This window comes from Cherax quadricarinatus, chromosome 15 (genome assembly GCF_038502225.1).
Source record: "Cherax quadricarinatus isolate ZL_2023a chromosome 15, ASM3850222v1, whole genome shotgun sequence".
Classification (NCBI taxonomy): domain Eukaryota; kingdom Metazoa; phylum Arthropoda; class Malacostraca; order Decapoda; family Parastacidae; genus Cherax; species Cherax quadricarinatus.
The window spans coordinates 22,487,712-22,505,087 of record NC_091306.1 but is presented as its reverse complement, the minus strand read 5'-3'; the positions used below and the strand labels follow the sequence as shown (position 1 = coordinate 22,505,087).

At 39.9% G+C, this 17,376-nt stretch overlaps 1 protein-coding gene across 1 annotated transcript in view; it reads right to left on the bottom strand.

The window, feature by feature from the left end:
* LOC128691982 (polypeptide N-acetylgalactosaminyltransferase 14) overlaps positions 1-17,376 on the bottom strand; it is a 194,903-nt gene that overhangs the window by 81,699 nt on the left and 95,828 nt on the right. The window contains exons 11-12 of the mRNA XM_070085357.1: positions 7,048-7,132; positions 6,853-6,956 (exon numbers count right to left, since the gene is read on the bottom strand). Coding sequence (XP_069941458.1) covers positions 6,853-6,956; positions 7,048-7,132 — 189 coding nt within the window. The remainder of the gene's footprint in view (positions 1-6,852; positions 6,957-7,047; positions 7,133-17,376) is intronic.

Here is a 17,376-nt window from a genome sequence, read left to right as displayed (position 1 = left end):
ACTATACTCTCATACATTCCCCTCTTTGCCTCCAAGGACAAAGTTCTTTGTCTCCACAGACTCCTAAGTGCACCACTCACTCTTTTTCCCTCATCAATTCTATGATTCACCTCATCTTTCATAGACCCATCCGCTGACACGTCCACTCCCAAATATCTGAATACATTCACCTCCTCCATACTCTCTCCCTCCAATCTGATATTCAATCTTTCATCACCTAATCTTTTTGTTATCCTCATAACCTTACTCTTTCCTGTATTCACCTTTAATTTTCTTCTTTTGCACACCCTACCAAATTCATCCACCAATCTCTGCAACTTCTCTTCAGAATCTCCCAAGAGCACAGTGTCATCAGCAAAGAGCAGCTGTGACAACTCCCACTTTGTGTGTGATTCTTTGTCTTTTAACTCCACGCCTCTTGCCAAGACCCTCGCATTTACTTCTCTTACAACCCCATCTATAAATATATTAAACAACCACGGTGACATCACACATCCTTGTCTAAGGCCTACCTTTACTGGGAAAAAATTTCCTTCTTTCCTACATACTCTAACTTGAGCCTCACTATCCTCGTAAAAACTCTTCACTGCTTTCAGTAACCTACCTCCTACACCATACACTTGCAACATCTGCCACATTGCCCCCCTATCCACCCTGTCATATGCCTTTTCCAAATCCATAAATGCCACAAAGACCTCTTTAGCCTTATCTAAATACTGTTCACTTATATGTTTCACTGTAAACACCTGGTCCACACACCCCCTACCTTTCCTAAAGCCTCCTTGTTCATCTGCTATCCTATTCTCCGTCTTACTCTTAATTCTTTCAATTATAACTCTACCATACACTTTACCAGGTACACTCAACAGACTTATCCCCCTATAATTTTTGCACTCTCTTTTATCCCCTTTGCCTTTATACAAAGGAACTATGCATGCTCTCTGCCAATCCCTAGGTACCTTACCCTCTTCCATACATTTATTAAATAATTGCACCAACCACTCCAAAACTATATCCCCACCTGCTTTTAACATTTCTATCTTTATCCCATCAATCCCGGCTGCCTTACCCCCTTTCATTTTGCCTACTGCCTCACGAACTTCCCCCACACTCACAACTGGCTCTTCCTCACTCCTACAAGATGTTATTCCTCCTTGCCCTATACACGAAATCACAGCTTCCCTATCTTCATCAACATTTAACAATTCCTCAAAATATTCCTTCCATCTTCCCAATACCTCTAACTCTCCATTTAATAACTCTCCTCTCCTATTTTTAACTGACAAATCCATTTGTTCTCTAGGCTTTCTTAACTTGTTAATCTCACTCCAAAACTTTTTCTTATTTTCAACAAAATTTGTTGATAACATCTCACCCACTCTCTCATTTGCTCTCTTTTTACATTGCTTCACCACTCTCTTAACTTCTCTCTTTTTCTCCATATACTCTTCCCTCCTTGCATCACTTCTACTTTGTAAAAACTTCTCATATGCTAACTTTTTCTCCCTTACTACTCTCTTTACATCATCATTCCACCAATCGCTCCTCTTCCCTCCTGCACCCACTTTCCTGTAACCACAAACTTCTGCTGAACACTCTAACACTACATTTTTAAACCTACCCCATACCTCTTCGACCCCATTGCCTATGCTCTCATTAGCCCATCTATCCTCCAATAGCTGTTTATATCTTACCCTAACTGCCTCCTCTTTTAGTTTATAAACCTTCACCTCTCTCTTCCCTGATGCTTCTATTCTCCTTGTATCCCATCTACCTTTTACTCTCAGTGTAGCTACAACTAGAAAGTGATCTGATATATCTGTGGCCCCTCTATAAACATGTACATCCTGAAGTCTACTCAACAGTCTTTTATCTACCAATACATAATCCAACAAACTACTGTCATTTCGCCCTACATCATATCGTGTATACTTATTTATCCTCTTTTTCTTAAAATATGTATTACCTATAACTAAACCCCTTTCTATACAAAGTTCAATCAAAGGGCTCCCATTATCATTTACACCTGGCACCCCAAACTTACCTACCACACCCTCTCTAAAAGTTTCTCCTACTTTAGCATTCAAGTCCCCTACCACAATTACTCTCTCACTTGGTTCATAGGCTCCTATACATTCACTTAACATCTCCCAAAATCTCTCTCTCTCCTCTGCATTCCTCTCTTCTCCAGGTGCATACACGCTTATTATGACCCACTTCTCGCATCCAACCTTGACTTTAATCCACATAATTCTTGAATTTACACATTCATATTCTCTTTTCTCCTTCCATAACTGATCATTTAACATTACTGCTACCCCTTCCTTTGCTCTAACTCTCTCAGATACTCCAGATTTAATCCCATTTATTTCCCCCCACTGAAACTCTCCTACCCCCTTCAGCTTTGTTTCGCTTAGGGCCAGGACATCCAACTTCTTTTCATTCATAACATCAGCAATCATCTGTTTCTTGTCATCCGCACTACATCCACGCACATTTAAGCAACCCAGTTTTATAAAGTTTTTCTTCTTCTCTTTTTTAGTAATTGTATACAGGAGAAGGGGTTACTAGCCCATTGCTCCCGGCATTTTAGTCGCCTCATACGACACGCATGGCTTACGGAGGAAAGATTCTTTTCCACTTCCCCATGGACAATAGAAGAAATAAAAAAGAACAAGAGCTATTTAGAAAAAGGAGAAAAACCTAGATGTATGTATATATATATATGCATGTGCGTGTCTGTGAAGTGTGACCAAAGTGTAAGTAGGAGTAGCAAGATATCCCTGTTATCTTAGCGTGTTTATGAGACAGAAAAAGAAACCAGCAATCCTACCATCATGCAAAACAGTTACAGGTTTTTGTTTCACAGTCATCTGGCAGGACGGTAGTACTTCCCTGGGTGGTTGCTGTCTACCAACCTACTACCTTAGGTATATGCTCAATATACAAATCTTCTGAAATTCTCCCTCGTACAATACTTAACAGGAAAAATTTCTCCCCATCTAACATATCCCTACCCTGTACAACATGGGTCCAAACTTTTCCCTAGAAAAGTGGCTTGAGGTATGCTCAAGGCACATTCCGATAAAAATAAAAAAAAAAAAGGGGGGGAGAAGATGAAAACTAGAAAGAGAGAGAAAGACCCCCTCTGCAGGCGAAGGCGAAGAATCACAGAGCTGCTGAAAGGGGCCGGTATATCTGAAATTTACCTAGAGTATACATGGAGAGGGTTTTGGGGATCAACGCCCCCATGTCCCAGTCTGTGACCAGGCCTTGTGGTGGATCAGAGCCTGTTCAACCAAATTGTTACTGTTGGTAGCACACAAATCGACATATGAGCCACAGCCTGGCACTGGCCAGAGAAACAGAAAATATTGAACTTAAGCTTAAAGAATCATACAGGAGTCATGAGACACAAGAGCAACTTAAAGCTAAAAATGAAACTGAAAATACAAAACACTTCTTTTCCTATACCAAATCTAGGGCAAAATCCACATCCAGTATTGGGCATATGCTTAAACAAGATGGGACTTACACAACTGACATCAAAGAAATGAGTGAGATACTGAAGTCCCGGTATGACTGAGCAAGCCGTTAATCAGACTAAAGATCGACAATCTAAATAAAATTTTTATGACCGAGACTCAAAAGTTTGTTAATGCAAAATTTCTGATACAGTGGACCCCCGCATAACGATGGCATCACATAGCGATTTTTCCGCATACTGATTACTTTTATCGCAAAATTTTTGCCGCGCATACCAATTAAAAACCCGCTTACCGATTTTCGTCCGAGACGCGTCCAATGTGCCCTCAGCCAGCCTCACATGTGCCGGCCGTCCCATTGTTTACCAGCCAGCCTCCGCGGTAACATCCAAGCATACACTCGGAATATTTCGTATTATTACAGTGTTTTCGGTGCTGTTTCTGGAAAATAAGTGACCATGGGCCCCAAGAAAGCTTCTAGTGCCAACCCTGTGGTAAAAAGGGTGAGAATTAGTATGGAAATTAAGAAAGATTTTGAAGGGTTTGGGGCTAACCCTGAGAAGCCTATGCCAGTTGTGGAATCCATTGTGCCTACTTCAAAGATTAAGGAAATGTGTGCACAGTGGGTTGAACTGCAAACCTTTATAGATGAAAATCACCCTGACACAGCTGTTGCAAGCCGTGCTGGTGACTATTTCAATGACAATGTTGTGGCCCATTTTAGACAAATCGTAAAGGAACGGGAGGTACAGAGCTCTATGGACAGATTTGTTGTGCGACAGAGGTCCAGTGACTCTCAAGCTGGTCCTAGTGGCATTAAAAGAAGAATTGAAGTAACCCCGGAAAAGGACTTGCTACCTCAAGTCGTAATGGAAGGGGATTCCCCTTCTAAACAGTAAGAAGATAATGCTCTCCCCTCCTCCCATCCCATCAATCATCACCAGATCTTCAATAAAAGTAAGTGTCATGTAATTGTGCATGCCTTTTTCAGTTTGTGTGTATTAAAATTAACATTTCATGTGGTAAAAAAAAAAATTTTTCATACTTTTGGGCGTCTTGCACGGATTAATTTTATTTCCATTATTTCTTATGGGGAAAATTCATTCGCATAACGATTATTTCGCATAACGATGAGCCCTCTTGCACGGATTAAAATCGTTAACCGGGGGTCCACTGTATTATCTTAACACTACAGGAATTTGAAAAAGCAATATATGACATGCCAATGCACTCTGCCCCAGGCCCAGAATTGTGGATCTCCATATTCATCAAAAACTGCAAAAAATCCTTTTCACATGCTTTAAATATGCTATGGAGAGGGAGCATGAGCACAAGGGTCATCCCACAATCACTAAAAACAACAGATATAGCCCCACTCCACAAAGGTGGCAGTAAAAGAATTACAAAGAATTACAGGCCAATAACACTAATGTCCCACATCATAAAAATCTTTGTTGTAATTTGTTTACTCTATTTTTACCACTGAATATATCATTGCTTAGTTAATATTAAGTTAATTTTAAGCCTGCCCACAATGCTCTGCATACAAGGGGCTTTTGGCATGTACACTCAACCACTGTATAAATAAATAAATAAAGGGTTCTAAGAAGCAAGACTGCCAACCACTTGGATACCCAGCAATTGCACTGCCCAGGGCAGCATGGGTTTAGAGCAAGTTGTTTCTGCCTCTCACAACTACTGGATCACTATGACATGGTCTTAGATTCACTGGAGGACAAACAAAATGCAGTAGTAGTATACACAGACTTTGTATGAGCCTTTGACAGGTGTGATCATGGTATAATAGTACACAAAATGTGTGATAAAGGAATAACAGGTAAAGTTGGTAGATGGATCTATAACTTCCTAACAAATAGAACACAAAGAAAAATAGTAAACAGAGTAAAGTCTGAGGCAGCTACAATGAAAAGCTCTGTTCCACAAGCTACAGTACTCATTCCCATCCTTATCCTCATCTTCACAGCTGACATAGACAGAGATGTAAGCCACAGCACCGTGTCTTCCTTTGCTGATGATACCACAATTTGCACGAGCCATTCACTGAGGATACGGCAAGTCTCCAAGCGGACATTAACCAAGCCTTTAAATGGGTGTCTGAAAACAATATGAAGTTCTGTGAAGACAAATGTCAATTACTCTGCCATGAAAAACTCAAGGAAATAAAAACTGGATCGGAATATAAAATGAATTCCAACCGGGCCCAGTCCCTGGACCCATTACGTACCTCTGTAATCTGTAAATACCTTTGTAACCTGTCATGATTGTGACCAGACCTACCTGGAGTTCATTACCTTTGTAAATTGTGAGTTCATTACCTTTGTAAATTGTGAGTTCATTACCTTTGTAAATTGTGAGTTCATTACCTTTGTAAATTGCGAGTTCATTACCTCTGTAACTTGCTCAGCTATCAAAACTTTGGAGTCCAGTCCCTGGACCAATTATGTACCTCTGTAATCTTTTGACTACCGCCCACAGGATGGGTATGGGGTGCATAATAAACATATTAAACTAACTAAACCACACAACAAAAAACTAATGTGAAGGACCTATGAATGATAATGTGAGAGAATCTCACTTTTAAAGATCACAACAATGTCTTTTCTACATCTGCTTGGAAAATGATAGGATGGATAAAGAGAACCTTCAAAACTAGGGATGCCAAGCCAATAATGGTTCTCCTCAAATGGCTTTTCTCTCTAGGCTGGAATATTACTGTACACTAACAACCCTTTTCAAGGCAGGCAAAATTTTAGACTACGAATATACAGAGAAGTTTCACAGCATGTATAAGTACAATAAAGCACCTAAATTACTGGTAATGATTGAAGCCCCTTGACCTGTACTCCTTGGAAGGCATGCAAGAAAGGTACATAATTTTCACTTGGAAAATCTAAGATGCACTAGTCCCAAATCTGAAAATGGAAATCACTCTCTACGAAAGCATAGGACTAGGCAGGCGGTGCCGCAACCCCCTCCTCTCAATGAAAAGCAGGGGTGCCATGAGTATGCTAAGAAACAACACAATAAGTGTCAGGGGCCCAAGACTGTTCAACTGCCTCCAAGCATACATAATGGGGATTACCAATAGACCCCTGGCTGTCTTCAAGGAGGAGCTGGACAGGCACTTGACCAGTCTGGCTGTGGTTCATACGTTGGTTTACATGTGGCCAGCAGTAACAGCCTGGTTGATCAGGCTCTGATCCACTGCGAGGCCTGGTCATGGACCGGGCCACAGGGGCGTTGACCCTCCAGGTATACTCCAGGTACCTGCATGCCCCTTAGCATTTAACACCCCCCTACCTGGCTCCCACACTTTCCCTTCTAATATACCCCTAAGCATACTCACCAAGGTTTTCTGCCCCCCAGATATCAAGGCCATCATCGTACTTGCCCAGCTCTTCCCACCAGCTGCGGGAGATGAGAAAGAGGCCGCCTGCGACAGCTGGTGATCTGCAGAAAGTGGAGCAAGTGAGAGGCTGCAAAACACTCAACTCACACTCACTCTCACACTTACTCATCTCACTCACTCTCAAACTCTCACCTGTACGTAGCTGTTGGATCAGTTCGCATAACCTTTTCTTCCTCTGTAAGAGGGACCCAACGGAAGTGAAGACCCCAGTCGAACCCTGAAAGACCATAGACATGGCTGAGTGGCATTGCTAAGTGATATGGTTGAGTGGTCAAGTTGAGTGATATAGCTGAGTGACACTTCTGTATCTGAATAATGGGTACATTAGCTGGGTGAGATTACTGGGTATGATAGCTGGGTGGAATTAATGAATTAGATGGTTGAGAGGGATTACTGGGTTAGATGGCATTACTGGGTAGGACTGCTGGATGGTTTGAGTATGGTGTTTGGTTTGAGTGCAGTGTCTGGGTAGTTTGAGTGAGGTAGTTGGGTGATTTGAGTGAAAGGATGGGTGGTTTGAATGGGGTAGTTGGGTGGTTTAAGCGGGATGATTGAGTGGTTTGAGTAGGAGGCCTGAGGTTTATCGTTATGTGACATGTGTGGAAAATTACATTTATCTGAATGCATCATTATGCACATAACAGTAAATGAATAAAGATAATTATTATTTATCATTTAGACAAGTAGGAATTTGGGACACCTTGGTCGCAAAAAATGTCCCCCTTCGATACCTACCACTGTCATAACCACAAGTTGCTCTGGACCTAATAATTATAAATGAAAAATACATCACCAGGAATGCTGGTAAATATATAAATTTGTGGACTGTATATTAAATTAAAAAATGATTATATATAAACACATTCACATAACAGAAGGAAAATATATCTTAATATCACTCACCAATTTGACTGGAGATTAAGGTGTATCATACTCAGAAAACCCCCTGTCTGCATTCATGATAATGATACTGTCCAGAACTATAAACATAATATAGACATGACCAGGGCCAGATTACCGCATAGGTAAACTAGGCATTTGCCTAGGGCCCCGCGCATTTGGGGGCCCCGCGGTCCAAGGGGTTCAGGGACTCATCCAAGACTGCGCACATGGTGCAAGTGCAAAGGGGTCCCTACCTAAAAAGTTCAAGTGTTTGGAGAGTAAAATTGATTTTTAAAAATTAATCAAAACAAAAGTAAATAATGAAATAAAATAAAATAAAAATAAATAAACCTAACCATAGATGGTAACACTCAACACGCCTTTGTTTACATCACAACAGCTGTGTTTTCCCGCTAATGGGTGAGTATGGGAGATTCCTCTCCAATTTTCTGTAGTAATTACACGTTATCTAGACTTGTACTGTGACAAATTAACTGAAGTGTTGTTGATAGACATTGATGTGTATGGATAAATGTTTGTTTTCGCCTCTAAATGTTAAGGGAGGTACCTGATAGGGTTACTTGACCAGTAAAGACGCATGGACCAGTAAAGACGCATTTTTGGTAAAAATACTATAAAGAAAAACCTAAAAACGCAAACTGACTTCCGTTTGTAGGTTTTAAAAGCACTTTGTCCTGTCTTTAAGTCTTTATCATTTCAATAACAGATCTCAATTGATTGATGTTCTACATCACTTCCATCGCAAATGCTTAGTTTTCAAGTTGCGACGGAAGTGATGTAGAACATCAATTAATTTGCTACATATTTCCCCAGAAACACATAAGCCACATCAGAAAATCGTTGGTTGGGTGAAACTGAAAATTGTCCCTGCATTCTTTAATTCTCATGTCCTTATCTATGGTGGTAGGCCATATATCATGCAAAACATAATGATTAGTTTAGTTATGAAAATGGTAATATAAATACCATTGTGCATTGTTCTTGGACTCGGTATGATTTCTGTTTAAGTAAATTGGAGATCAAGGAGGATGAATTAGTAAAATATTCGTAGCCCAAATCACTAACCTAATCTATGGTAAAAGTTCTGTATATGACTCCTTTCTGGTAACGTTTTGAATTTTTAGATGCGCAGCCAGAGGAAAGGGGGCTACAAGGGCCATATCCCCCCAACTGACAGAAAAAAAAATTTAATAATAATTAAAAAATTAATAATAATTGATAATGAAAAATTTGTATTTGCATGATTACAGACAGTGATACATCCTCATTATGGCATCTCGTGAACGTGATGTTGGACGTTCTTATGCGAGTGGGTCACAGAAAAGAAAGAAGAAAATTCAAGAAGAAGAACAGAAAAAGAAAGATGTAGGAAGCTGCAGAAAGATCACAGACATGCTCACGAAAACAGTTTCTGATGTTACCTGTACAGTTGAATCTGCAGATACGTCAGATCATACAGGAAGCCCTCCCTCCATTATTTCTCAGCCAGCATCTACTTCTTTTGTGTCTCCTCTCAATGTCTCAACGGACATTTCATCCACAGGATTTGTCTTAAAAGATCCTGCCTCATGGCCAAATGTAATCCCAGATTCTCTACGTAATGCTTTCATTGCAGAAAACTTCAGTCAAACTCTGAACACAGACTTTAGGAAATCAGCAAGGATTTATGATGATGGAAGTCGTCGTTGTTTAAAGTCATCTATGTTTTATAGGAAGCTTGCAAATTCAGAAACTGTGAAAAGATCATGGATGGTATACTCTGAAAGCTCAGGAAAAGTGTACTGTTCAGCATGCAAGCTATTTTCTACCAAAGAAAATACCTTCACACAGGGGTTCAATGACTGGAAAAATTCCAAGCGTTTCGAGGAACATGAAAACAGCACCACTCACAGGAGCTGCATTTTAGCCAGTGTATTTCGTGCACAGAAAAAAGGCTTATTGGATTCTCATTTGGAAAATCAAACTGAAAAAGAGCGCACTTATTGGAGAAAAGTTCTAGAAAGAGTTGTTGCTGTTGTAAAATTCTTAGCTCTAAGAGGACTTGCTTTCCGTGGAGAAAATGAGGTTTTTGGTTCGGAAAACAATGGCAATTTCCTAGGGATCATAGAACTGTTAGCACAATTCGATCCATTCTTAGCAAATCATGTGTCACGCCTTGGGAATGAGAAGGTCCTCAATAACATCATAGCAGCTGTGAAAACTGCAAAATACTTTGCAATAAGTGTAGATTCAACACCAGATATTTCACATACAGATCAATTGACATTTATTGTTCGCTTTGTCGACTCCAGTGGTAAGCCTGTAGAGCGCTTTATAAAATTCATTCCTCTTTCAGGCCATGATGGAGAAACAATGATGAATGTAGTACTGGATACTCTGCTTGAACATGATCTCTCTATTATGGATTGCCGTGGCCAGAGCTACAACAATGCAAGTAACATGTCGGGTAAATATAATGGATTGCAAGCCCGTATTAAGCAAATCAACCCACTTGCTGAATATGCGCCCTGCTCAGCACATTCTCTTAATCTTGTTGGGTCATGTGCTGCGGAGTGTTGTGTCGCTGCAGTTTCATTTTTTGGACTTTTACAAGCACTCTTTAATTTTTTCTCTGCTTCAACGCATCGGTGGAGTATACTCAAGTCATGGAGATGTCATCAAGTTCATGGAGATGTCATCAAATCATTATTAACAACAAGGTGGTCAGCGCAGCATGATGCAACACATGCTTTGAAAGACAGCTTTGCTGAAATACGTTCTGCTTTGATCCAAATAGCAGAGGATGAAGACCAGACAGCAACTACAAGAAGCGAAGCAGCCAGCTTAGCATCAAAATTGGAAGATTTTGAATTGGCCTTACTCTGTGTGCTTTGGGACTGTATACTGGAACGGTTAAATGCCACGAACAAGACACTTCAGAAAATTGAAATTGAAATGGCTACTTGTGCTAACCTCTATGCAGGCTTAGTGGAATTTGTAAGCTCACTTCGCAATGATGAAGCTTTTGAAATGTTTGAAGAGAAAGCTAAACTGCTGGTGAAAGACTACAGTTACCGTGCTGACCATCAGATTAGATTAGATTTTGCCACCGAAGTGGCTAGTTTATTGTGCACCCCATATCCATCCTGTGGACAGTAGCGCGAGAGCATATGGATACACAAAAGGCCTAGGAACTAGGCCCCAAAGGGTTAACAGGAATACATATGGATTTATATCTACATATCTATAGTTCACTTATCTGTTACAAGCAAATTTAGGAAATTTGCTTAGTATATCTGGTATCTTATTTTCATTAATAAGATATCTTGACATGTCACATAGGTTATTATACTGTCTGTCTCTGTATTCCTCAATAAGTGGACAATTAAGCACATAGTGTTCAAGAGAGTGACCATATGCCTGATCACATAATTTACATTTAGTTTGATCATCATCTGTGTGTCTCCCAAACTGCCAGAAGTACTTGTAACCAAGCCTAAGCCTGGCCACTACAACATCAGTCAGTCTGTTCACATTGCAAGTTGCTCCATAAACATACTTATCTACGTTCATGTTATCATAGTGGGTTATAGATCTACTCAGGCTTCTAACTGCATTCCTATAACAATCATTTTCATTATTTACTTCTCTCCTAATATTATTCCTAATGCTAGACACAGTATACCAAAGTTATATTCTACATTCTCCTTCTGGATACTCTTCTTGGCTAACATATTAACTTTATCATGAAGGAGTAATCCAATGTGTGATGGGATCCATAGCAATTGTACATTAATTCCTTTGTCCCTAATTTTTGAGTATCTATACCTGGCTTCCCCAATGAGCATGTTGTTGGAGTCATTATATGAGCCAAGAGCCTTCAATGATGACATAGAATCAGTAATGATGATAGAGTCAAGCTCAGTGTCATAGGTTAGCTTTAGCGCCATTAGGATTGCAAACAATTCAGTTTGCAGTGTAGATGCCCAGTTGTTAATTCTTATGCCTAACTCAACAAATTTATTATCGTTCTTAACTCAGCGGTCAAGGAAGAGGAAACGCAATTTTGAAGAGCCAGACAATGAAATTGTGTTGATACCAAGGCAGAAATGTAAGACAGCTACATACTTCGTCATTCTGGATTCACTAATTACCAGAATCTCAATGACAAGTTTGGATTTCTGCTCAAAATTACTACTATGCCAGATGCAGAATTGAGAGAAGCTGCATTAAATTTGCAACAACACCTTTCAGCAGATGTTCAGGACACATTTGTTGAAGAAATAGTTCATTTTTCTGGGTATATGAATCAGATTAAAGCTCCACCTAAAAAATGTGCGCCCTCAGCTGCTTTGAAACATTTAAGAAATGCAGGTATCTCAGAAACCTTCCCTAATGTTGACATAGTGTATCGCCTTTACCTAACACTTCCAGCTACTAACTGTGAAGGAGAACGTTCATTTTCTGTTTTGAAAAGAGTGAAAACCAGCTCCGTTCAACAATGAGCCAAGACAAATTGTGTAACCTAGCCTTGTTGACTCCAACAACATGCTCATTGGAGAAGCCAGGTATAGATACTCAAAAATTAGGGACAAAGGGATTAATGTACAATTGCTATGGATCCCATCACACATTGGATTACTCCTTCATGATAAAGTTGATATGTTAGCCAAGAAGAGTACCCAGAAGGAGAATGTAGAATATAACTTTGGTATAACTGTGTCTAGCATTAGGAATAATATTAGGAGAGAAGTAAATAATGAAAATGATTGTTATAGGAATGCAGTTAGAAGCCTGAGTAGATCTATAACCCACTATGAAAACATGAACGTAGATAAGTATGTTTATGGAGCAACTTGCAATGTGAACAGACTGACTGATGTTGTAGTGGCCAGGCTCAGGCTTGGTTACAAGCACTTCTGGCAGTTTGGGAGACACACAGATGATGATCAAACTAAATGTAAATTATGTGATCAGGCATATGGTCACTGTCTTGAACACTATGTGCTTAAATGTCCACTTATTGAAGAATACAGAGACAGACAGTATAATAACCTATGTGACATGTCAAGATATCTTATTAATGAAAATAAGATACCAGATATACTAAGCAAATTTCCTAAATTTGCTTGTAACAGATAAGTGAACTATAGATATGTAGATACAAATCCATATGTATTCCTGTTAACCCTTTGGGGCCTAGTTCCTGGGCCTTTTGTGTATCCATATGCTCTCGCGCTACCGTCCACAGGATGGATATGGGGTGCACAATAAACTAGCCACTTCGGTGGCAAAATCTATCTTTGACCATTGAGTCTGATCTAACAAGAAATATTGATTTTCAGAATATAATTGATGATTTTGCCAATATGAAATCCAGAAAAAAGTTTATTTAAGAAGTGCCTGTGAATATAAACAATTCTTTACTTTCTTGAGTTTATATGATTTGATAGTCTTATTCATGATGCAGTGATAACAATAATGGTCAGTGATTTATAAAGGGAATAATAGTGCTGTAGTGGTTATGCTCAATATAATAGGTACATGATGTCACTACTTTAATAGCCTAATACTATGCTGCCTTGAGTTTATTCTCTTTAAAATGCATGATTTAACAAGATAGTTATAATGGCTGTTGGTAAATGGTTTTGGTTGTCTTGATGTACTTTCCCTATTAAATTTAATCTAAATAGCTTACCCGTAACTCAAAGGGGCCTCGCCAATCTGAATAGCCTAGTGCCCGGAGACTTCTTAATCCGGCCCTGGACATGACTTAGCTGGGGTTCCTGGAGCTGTCTTGTCCAGTCGCCTGATATCTCAAGTTATGCAGGAATGCACATCCAACAATTTCGCCTCCTATTTGAGAGGTGTCAACCCAATTTTACCTCTAGAGCACGAAAATTATACACCTCACATTAACGTGCTTGTAACACATTAAAAAAACAATGGCGACTGTCCTTCTGCCCAGACGCAGACTTTCCGTTTTCTATGACATAAATATTATTAAATACAGTATGGCCATCTATTTACATATAACTACTGTATTTCTGGAAAATATATACAGTATTTTCCACAACATGGGTGAATGGGATGAATTATTAGTTATTATTTTTATTCATGGAGAAACGCTAAACCTTTAGGACCGTAAGGCAGGGTTAGGTAGCTTCAGTTCCTTGGATCAAGAGGAGTGGCGTCGCTAGAGTTGGTGTCAGCCGGGGCGGCATCTTTAATGTCACCCCCATGAAATCCAAGGAGAGGGGGATAGGGGGAGTAAACTCCAGTTACATCACTAGTGCATGACTATTATTATTATAATCAAGGGGGAAGCGCTAAACCCGGAGAATTATACAGCGCCTGGGGGAAGGATGTGGAAGGAATTCACGCTTAATTCGGGGAACTGGAGCACAGATCCAATTCCCTAAATCAAGAGCCTCTCACCAACATCAAGGAACCTTCCTTGAGGGGACTGCATGACTAATGTTTAGCAATGAAAACATTTAAGGGCCATAAACCGAGCAGGAGAATACTTCTCAACTTTATTAATGATAAAATAAATAATCGTAGTAACACAATGCTCTGCATACAAGGGGCTTTTGGCATGTACACCCAATCACTATATTTCTTTGTACAACTATGTATTATGTCCAAATAAAAAATAAATAAATAAATAAAAATACCACTTTGAGCACGGGCAATAGATCCTACATTTATTCATCTTCAAGAATGCAAAAAAAAAAAGCTTGAAAAATAAAGAAAAACATTGCATATCAGAGAAACACTAGTTCTGATATGACCTTGAGTACAGATAACATCTGAGTGAATCTGATCTTACATTTCCTTGCCTTCAGTCCTGCAAAATCATCTATCATATCATCAAAATCAATGATTTTCCCTATATATGCTTATTTGTACTTTATCTTACGATGCTGCAGTACTGTTTTGTGCATTAGTGTCACCTTCTTTAGAGGTTCTATGATGTCACCCCTAAATGGTGTCACCCGGGGCGGCCCCCCCCCTCGTTACGACACCACTGATCAAGAGCCCTTTAACAACATCATAGCACGTTAACTGAAGGGTAGAACTGGATGGAGCAGTTTTAGGCATGAATGGGTTAAAGAGATGATTTTTCCGGACTGCTGAAGGAGTGGAGGGATGGCTGGGTTAGAGGGATAGGATGGAACATATGAGTATTAAGATGGTATTAAATACCATCTTAGGTATTTTATACCATCTTAATATTCATATGCAACAGTTAGGTATCTTAATTTCGAATGGACTGATTACATCGTCTTCACGTCTCTTCTGCTTCTATCAACTTTTCTGTACTCGACTGAAGAAGCCTACTGTGTAGGCGAAACGTTTCGAAATAAATATGCCTAACTGTTGCATATGTGTTTTACCTGATGGAACATATAAATGAGTGGGAGGGATGGGTGGGAAGGCTGAGTGGGATAGTTTGGAGGAACAAGCTGAGCCGCTGAAGGCTCAAACAGGCATATTGGGAGAGCAAAGTGGAAGCAAGATTTTGGAGTCGGATGCATCAAGTTCAAGCAGCCTCTGGAACTCCTGAATGAATAAAGTACTTGGAAAATAATTAATTACTTTACCTCAGTAGATGGGAGGAGCAGTATCCTTGGTACTCTGATATGACTAGAAAGTGACCTACAAACACTCAGATAATTTTCTATTAAATAGGCCTATCATTGTTGAAATTGACAGCATTATGTTCGGGCTGATTCTTCACTTCTTTAAGTGTGCTCTTATGTGGTTTTGTATATTCTTACACATCTCTGGTGGAGAGTTAAATTGCGTATTGGTGCTCTTGTGGGTTTTATCTCACAAGGATTTTATGTAGGGTCGGTATGTCTCTCTTGTGGATGGTTGCAGTATATTCCTGCTATGATGCCTTTCTCTCCATCTGTGCACTGCCATAGTCAGGACACAGGGAATTATACTGCCTAGCATTGTAACTAAGACTGTGGAAAATACTGTATATATTTTCCAGAAATACAGTAGTTATATGTGGTATAAACCTTGGTAATAAATACCGACAAGTTGGTTTAGAAAGACACGTAAGCAAACACTATGACATATTTGTTAGAAAACGTTTCGGTCCTGGGACCTTGATCACTTCTAACATACAGAGGGAGAAATACATTATGTATATATATATATATAGACGGAGAGTGAGGTGTGAGTGACGCACGCGACCTGAGGAATGTCATGTGATGTGGACGGTTAGACGATGAAATCACGTGACTCCTGTGTTGTTGGGTTGGTGGTGCTTAAGTATCATGTATGCCAATGTTTTTGAAATTTTGTAGTTTCCAGTGTTGCGTTCTATAGTGTCGGTGACGGCGATTAATGAGGCTTCTAGGCACCGCCGGCGTCTGAGGTCTGGTTCAGTGAGAACGAGTTGTGCCTCATTCCAGTTCATCAAATGCCCCGTGGAGTCTCTGTGGAGGACACAGGCGTACCTTACATCGTCTCTGTTAGAGGCATTTCGATGCTCATTCAGGCGGACTGCAAGATCTCTGCCTGTCTCGCCTACATATTTTTTGGGACAGAACCCACAGGGGATAGTGTAGACGCCTGCTGTAGAAGTTAGAGATGTGGGGCTGCGTTTCGTAGTGAGGTCTTTGATAGTTAATGTGTTTATGGTGGAAACATTAATGTTACTCATAGCAAGTGCCCGGCGAGTATTCGTGGCTACATCACCACATTGGAGTACTATGAACTACTTAGGGGGCTGTTCCATGGGCGGTTTGTTGAGGATAGCTTGTGCAATCCGAGATTACAGACTCAAGGCACCTCCTGAGCAAGCCAAAATTTATGGTCACTATTTGCCACATCACGGAGTGAAGAAGGATTCTAAGACCACTCCTTTGAGGATTATGTTTAATTGTAGTGCCAGGAGTAACAAAAATGTACCTAGTTTAAATGACTGTTTGATGACAGGTCCGTCGTTGACGGAAAAATTAGGAGATATCTTATTAAATTTCAGAGTGAAGCATTATGCCTTTACGGCTGACATAAGTAAAGCTTTTCTAAGAGTGGGTTTACAAGAGGCTGACCGGGATTGTACCCGCTTCTTATGGCCTGAGAATCCTAGTGACCCACTTAGCCCTCTGAAAACCTTTCCCTTTAGGAGCGTATTATTTGGTGCTACATCCAGTCAATTCCTACTTCAAGCGACAAAAAATACACACCTTAAACGTACGGGAAGTCCATTGAGTAAAGTAATGAGCAAACAATTTTATGTGGACAATTTCCTGGGTGTGATGTCAACTGAAGAGGAACTGTTAATGACTTATGGAGAGGCTAATGAAATAATGCAAAGTGAAAATATGCCTCTGAGGGAATGGAATAGTAATTCGTCCAAATTAAAGAACAAAATAAGTAAAGATTACCCTGGAGATGAAGTGCCAAAATGTAGTAATGTATTGGGATTAACTTGGGATACTGAGAGAGATTTGTTAATGTTAAAACCTAATAATTATAGTATGCCCAATAAATTAACTAAGAGAGTCTTGCTTGCTGAAGTTTCCAAATGTTTTGATCCACTAGGTTTAGTGTCAC